Source organism: Sinocyclocheilus anshuiensis, unplaced genomic scaffold, assembly GCF_001515605.1.
Source record: "Sinocyclocheilus anshuiensis isolate Anshui unplaced genomic scaffold, SAMN03320099.WGS_v1.1 scaffold424, whole genome shotgun sequence".
Lineage (NCBI taxonomy): Eukaryota > Metazoa > Chordata > Actinopteri > Cypriniformes > Cyprinidae > Sinocyclocheilus > Sinocyclocheilus anshuiensis.
The window spans coordinates 403,038-410,001 of NW_015554083.1; the positions used below are offsets into that span (position 1 = coordinate 403,038).

Sequence of the window (6,964 nt, forward strand, 5' to 3'; positions counted from 1 at the left end):
ACACAGAATATGAAGAATATTAAAAACATTAGGAGTCAGCTGTCTTCGGCAGTCCTTAAGGTACCAGCACAATAACACACTTCGTCTAATTATCGTTATCGATAAAATCCCATAAAATATCTACATATAATTTTTTGTCAATATCGCACACCCCTACGCAGAAGTGAACAGAATTCAGTGTTCACGTGCATCTGCATGGCTTTCACCGCGTCTACACTGGATGCAGCGCGGCGTGACAAATCCCCGACAGATGCCTCGTTCTCTTTATGACGTACTGACACAAAGTTCAAATGATATGCAACAGAATAAACGGATTTCCAGCACTGATGATTGTGTGCAGTAGCTCCACTACTAAATGTATTTAAAATGAGTATCTCTGTACAGCTGTCGCGTCCGGTGTAGACACCGAGTCTGTGTGTGAGCAAAGAAAACAATCAGTATAAATATAACGATCAGTAGCCTATACTAAACATCGCAATATCAATGCTGAAACGATATATCGTGCAGCCCTAGTGTGTGTGTGTGTCTGTGTGAGTGTGTGTCTGTCTGTGTGTCTGTGTGTGTGTGTGTGTGTGCGCGTGTGCTGGAGGATAATGACTACGGTCGTGCGGTGGACTGGTGGGGTTTGGGAGTGGTGATGTATGAGATGATGTGTGGCCGTCTGCCGTTCTATAACCAGGATCACGAGCGTCTGTTTGAGCTCATCCTGATGGAGGACATCCGCTTCCCTCGAACACTCGCACCCGACGCCAAATCCCTGCTGTCTTACTGACTAGCTGTAGTTTTGGGGCATATTTGTCTTCAGAAGTGAACTAAATCTGACAAAATGTCCCCGTAGAGACGTCTAAGATGTAATTGTGTGTGTGTGTGTGTATATGTCTACTTAATCATATTTAGGGGATGTCCTCCTTTTTAAAAATCATAAAAAATAAAGTTTTTTATTATAAAAATACAGAAAGTTTTTCATCACAGTTAGGATATAAAACTCACTGTGTGTGTGTGTGTGTGTGTGTGTGTGTGTGAGTGTGTGTGTGTGTGTGTGTGCGTGTGTGTGTGTGTGTGTGTGTGTGTGTGTGTGTGTGTGTGTGTGTGTGTGTGTGTTCTGCATGTATTTTCAGGTCGGTGTTTTAGTCGTGTTTTGTGTGGGTTGTTTTTTTTAGTTTGCTCCTACAGAAATGTTGCAAAATAAAATTAAAAAGATTCAAATGATAGACATATGTTTGATTTATTTTTTAAGATTATACGGTAGAAAAATGATAAGATTATTAATAATATATCCATTTGTACTCACAAACTGTAGATAGTGTGGTTAATGTTTATATTAATCTTTGTTAACAAATGGGACGCTACATTTTATTCAAAAACCATTGGATATTGACTAAATATCTCTTATACACTTTGCCTTTAATACGATTTCTTAAAGAAATAGGCTGGAACAGACCTGGCGTCTGCCATGATTCCTTTCTTTCCGATGACAAAGCTCTTGAAACTCATAATTACGACTTGTGGAAAGTAGGAAATCTCTGCAGCATAATTGAAGCCATGTTAAAAATCTCCCATCATTCTTCTCGCCGCACTGAAATCAGATACTGAGTTACGTGAGGACGATGGTGCTGATGAGATGAGAACATCTGAGCGCCACATCAGTGTCGGATTACCAGCGCTGACTTCAGGACATCGTTTAAAGGAGACATATTATGCCCCTTTTTACAATATGTAATACAAGTCTCTGGTGTCCCCAGAATGTGTCTGTGAAGTTTCAGCTCAAAATACTCCACAGATCATTTATTATATCATTTTGAAAATGCCTATTTGCAGCCAAACACAGAACAGTTAGCATGTTTTGCTCAAACTTTCATCGTGACATTAGATTAACGGCACCGTGGGTGTAAATTTACAGATTATGGGGTGGTAATACTATAATGAGATCCCTTTGCCACGTCACCAAGGGAGCAAAATCAGACGCGCTCGTTTTCTCAGACGCTTGCAGAAAAAGGCTAACCAAAACAAAGTTACTGGGTTAATCTTTTTCACGTTTCCTTGGTTGGTAGATGCACCGGGGACCTGATTATAGCACTTACAACCTGGAAAAGTCAGATTTTCATGATATGTCACCTTTAAAGCATCATGGCTGAAGCTAATTGCTGTTTATGCCAATTAGGTTTGTTAGCGGTAAATCCTCCCAAAAAACACGACAGGAGAGAAAGGAATATGAAATTGCTGCATGTGTCCGTTTTGTTCCAAGCAGAAACTTCCCAGGAACCAGACAGATCACTCAAAAATTCATCACTCGGTCATCAGTTACTGATGTTCAGACATGAGTTCAGTGAAGCGCAAAATCAGATGCTTGTCAGAATGTTCCTGCTGCTCTTTTCCAGTGGACAGTGATCTGAGCGAACAAGCAGTTTTGGATGGATTAATCCTTTAAAGTCGGCATGAAATCAAAACTGTTTTTTGCCGTATTGCATATTGCATATATGTTAAGGCATAGAATTGCTATTATGGATGTTGGATTATGTGTTTTTGCTATTGGAGCAAATAAGAACACAAAATGTGTTCACAACATGGCGGCCGTGGCAACAATACTACAGCGAGAATAACATTTGTGTGGCGTTATGCTAATATTTCCACATCGTGACGTAGATATGTGGGGGCGTGTTAGAACGAGCTGTTTTAGGTAGGCGTGGCTGACTCTGAACTTTTATAAAGAATATCTCTTTGGATTTGAGACTTTAGTCTTTGCAACTTTACAGATCTTCTTTATGCACCAAGAGCTTGTAACACTCCAAAGAGAAAGGAAAAATTGAAAATCGCATCATATGACCACTTTAACATCTTGAGAAGACAGAAGATGAAACAAATCCAGCATTAAGAGATTTTTTAACTAAAATACATAAGAGTCCATAATCCATAATAACACTTCCTCCAGTGAAAAAGTGCATCTCCTGTTGTCTCTCACATCAAAATCCAGCCACATATTTGTTTAGAGCTGTTTAAACGCTGCTTGATCTGTGCAGATTTCTCTCCTGATTCAGACCAGAACACTTTTTCACATGCAATGACACATTTCTCCAAATCTGATGAAGAAACAAACTAATCCTGATCTGGGATAGCCTGAGGGGGATCCCATCATTCCATCTAATAACTAAAGTTACGCTCTAGGTTTTTTTCCTGAAATATGCTAGTAAGTTGGTTGCAAGGTCTGTTTGAGCATGTGCTAAAAGTGAAATGATCACCGTGAGACATACACACACACACACACACACACACACACACACACAGCGAGCGTTGCGTGGGCAGCAGCAGCAGTGACTGCGGTCCAGGAACAGCATCACTGACTCACTGCGCCCTCTGCTGGAGAAACTCTACTTGCATCAGCAGTGTCCTGCGCTAACACTGACTCTGTGTGTTTGTGTTCACAGAGTTTTCTAAGTCGCCGTCTGAAAGGATCAATTAAACGAGCAAAGAGCCAACCCAAACTCGACCGCACAGGAAGCTTTCGCCACATGTGCTGCAATGCATGCAGTGACTTACTCTCCCATCGTGCTTCAGTGAGTCACACAGATGCACAGCACATATATATTGCTCCGTCTGTGTGTGTGCAGGACACGTCTCATGCAGAGCTTCAAGGAGTCTCACTCTCACGAGTCCCTGCTGTCTCCCAGCAGTGCGGCCGAGGCTCTGGACCTCACGCTGGACGAGGATGCCATCATCAAACCCGTCCACTCCAGCATCCTCGGCCAGGAGTACTGCTTCGAGGTCTGTTAGTCTGTATTCACTGCTGATATCTGAATATGACAGTGACTTCACACCTGAGATCCTCAGATCTTAGCCAAACCGTCACCACCATCCAGATTTTTAGAGAATAGCACAACGTGACAAACTACATCAGTGGACATAAAATTATTGGCTAACACTTTACAGTAAACCTCACCTTACAGTAAGGTTGCACAACAAAAACTCATACAGGAGCATTTTTACAGGACCAGATATCTTGAATTTTAGGGCATAACTGCATTTATGTATGCTTTCAATAAAAGCATACACGTCATTTTTGTCAAAGAGCCACAGGTTCCTACCATGGAAAAAATACTAAGGGAGTCTGTGGGGACCAGAAACTGTTTCCAACATTTATCAAAATATCTTATTTTAATAAGTTCAACAGAAGAAAGAAACTCGTACTGGAGAGTAAAATGATAGCAAAATATTCATTTTTGGGCGAACTATCCTTTCCACATGTACTATAATAGAAAAATTATTCTAAAACATTTATTCATCTTAATGTAAATTTCTACATTAACTAATAATTAACTAACACATTTTCAAGGTTGAAAGTTGTATTCATTAATATTGTTTAATGCACCATGAACTAACATGAAGAAACAATAAACAGTTGTGTTTTAATAAAGAACATTAACAAAGGTTAATAAATGCTATGAAATATATTGGTGATTGTTAGTTCATGTATTAACTAATGTTAAAAACGAGACCTTATTGTACAGTGTCACCAAATTATTTAGTTACATTTAAAAACACAATATTTTTCAAATGTAATGAATTAAATCCTTATTTTTTATTAATTAATAACTATTAATTAGGGATGAACCAATGTATCGGATTTTTTATTATTTTAAAGTCATCGGCATATCAGAAGTAGCATGAAAAGGGCCGATACCAATGGTTTATTAATTAAGTGCATGAAGACAATGAGTTGCATGTCTGTTGCATAATCCAACGTTTTTCTCTGGGCAAAATAATTAAATACTTGCCAAAACAAAATAAAATCTGAACAAAATATAGTTTTTCAGACAGCATAGTACGGCCTACGCAAATGTGATTTTTTTTTGTTTTTAAGCCCTGCTTTATGCAATTGACCAATATCGGTATCGGAATTGGCCAATAGTTGTTTGTTAAAATTGGTAGGCCAAAAAAAAAAATCCTATCGGTGCATCCCTACTATTAATAATTACATTTTAAAAATCAAGATGACTGCAAACTGTAATTTAAATAAATAGATGTAAATACATTTTCTCCTGTAAATAACTATTGTTTTTATTGAAGAATATGCGAATAAAATTCTGGGATTACATAATGATTCCCGTTTTTATTCTTCAAGTCAGTCACATTTATTTCGACATCGCTCTATACAATACAGATTGTGTCAAAGCAGCTTCACAGAAATAAAAATAACAAAATGAATTTTTTTTTTCGACTTTGGATTTTCACAATACAACAATAAAACCGATATTTTACGAATACTTACAAAAAAGACTCAATACAAATGCTCAGCTGAATAATCATGCAAAAATGATACAAAATAAACAGATATAATGTGTGATTGGTGCGTAATGAAAGGGTTTTCTCTGTGCTTCAGGTGACGACTGCATCAGGCACCAAGTGTTTCGCGTGCCGCTCTGCTGCTGAGAGGGACAAATGGATCGAGAATCTGCAGCGAGCCATCAAACCCAACAAGGTACCAGCACTTTCTGACCCGCCTTTACTCTGCATCACTGCATAAGTCATGATATTAATCAGAGAGCGTTTAATGGGACGGATATTAATATACGCCCATGTATGCACAGCATCAATATTTTTGACCAGATATAATTTACCTTGTTTGCAAGTACTTGTTAGTAGAAGCAGTCGAGCAGCAAAGGAGGACAGCATTAGATTTTAGCACGGTTGTCGTTGCTAGGACACATTGTTTTGTTTACTGTGTTTACCGTGGTAAACACGTGCTCAAGTCGCATTTGTTCTCGTGCGTATCACGTGGCTTTGCAGTTTCGGTTTAATAAGTAGTAAGGCGTGGCCAGCTGAATTCAATTACGTGGAATCGGGAGTATATATTTGCTCAGTACACCTCGGAAGCCCTCATGTGAAGACCGACGAGTGTAAAGACCATCGACTCTACCTGCGCGACTCCACCGAGCAAGGACACCGACAAGGCACCGTAGTATTGCTTTTTTTCCCTTTCTTTACTTTTTGTATAACTTGTTCTAATCTACTTGTTCTAGTCAATTGTACTCAATATGTGCTTTCAAATCTCTGCTATTACTACTAACACTCAGATATCACGCACTGTACGTTGGAGGCAGTGCAATCCTAATAATCTGCGTACTGTCCCTATGTCCTCTACTACTTTACTCTCTATTCCAATTGGTCTCTGGAACTGCCAGTCTGCTGTAAACAAAGCAGACTTTATTTCATCTATTGCTACTCATTCAAGTCTCAACCTCATGGCCCTAACGGAGACTTGGATCAAACCTGAGGACACTGCCACTCCTGCAGCCCTCTCCACTAATTTCACATTTTCCCACAACCCTCGCCCGATTGGGAGGGGTGGAGGGACGGGTCTACTTATTTCAAAAGAATGGAAATTTGATAGTCTACCATCTCTTACCGGCAACAGTTCATTTGAATCACACGCAATTACTATTACCCACCCTGTTACAATCCATTTTGTAGTTATATATCGTCCCCCAAGTCAACTGGGTAATTCTTAAATGAGTTGGATGTGTTACTCTCAAACTTCCCTGAGGACGGTACTCCTCTGGTACTGCTCGGTGACTTCAACATCCACCTAGATAAACCACAGGCTGCTGACTTCAACACTCTGCTTGCCTCATTTGACCTCAAGCGGCGTCTACTACAGCTACTCACAAATAAGGTAACCAATTGGACCTTATCTACAAGCGCTACTGCTCAACTGACAACATTTTAGTTACACCGTTGCACACCTCAGACCACTTCCTTATCACTTCTAACCTCACACTGACTCTGGACACAACACACACTCCTCTGCAGGTCACCTTTCGACGTAACCTACGCTCGCTCTCCCTCTCGCCTATCCTCTATGGTTTCATCCTCACTTCCTTCACCCTCTCAGTTTTCAGCACTGGACACAAACACTGCTACTGACATTCTTTGCTCCACTCTAACATCTTGCTTAGACAACTTTTGCTCC

At 39.8% G+C, this 6,964-nt stretch overlaps 1 protein-coding gene and 1 long non-coding RNA gene across 2 annotated transcripts in view; both read left to right on the plus strand.

Annotated features, from left to right (window-relative positions):
• LOC107669118 (uncharacterized) overlaps positions 1–3,503 on the plus strand; it is a 36,682-nt gene extending 33,179 nt beyond the window's left edge. The window contains exon 3 of the long non-coding RNA XR_001631950.1: positions 3,423–3,503. This is a non-coding gene — a long non-coding RNA (uncharacterized LOC107669118). The remainder of the gene's footprint in view (positions 1–3,422) is intronic.
• A 22-nt stretch (positions 3,504–3,525) lies between these two features.
• The window catches only part of LOC107669117 (ras/Rap GTPase-activating protein SynGAP-like), a gene marked incomplete at its 3' end in the record, with an annotated part of 4,117 nt that continues 678 nt past the window's right edge, over positions 3,526–6,964 (plus strand). Inside the window, exons 1-2 of the mRNA XM_016461239.1 lie at positions 3,526–3,759; positions 5,375–5,473. Coding sequence (XP_016316725.1) covers positions 3,565–3,759; positions 5,375–5,473 — 294 coding nt within the window. The remainder of the gene's footprint in view (positions 3,760–5,374; positions 5,474–6,964) is intronic.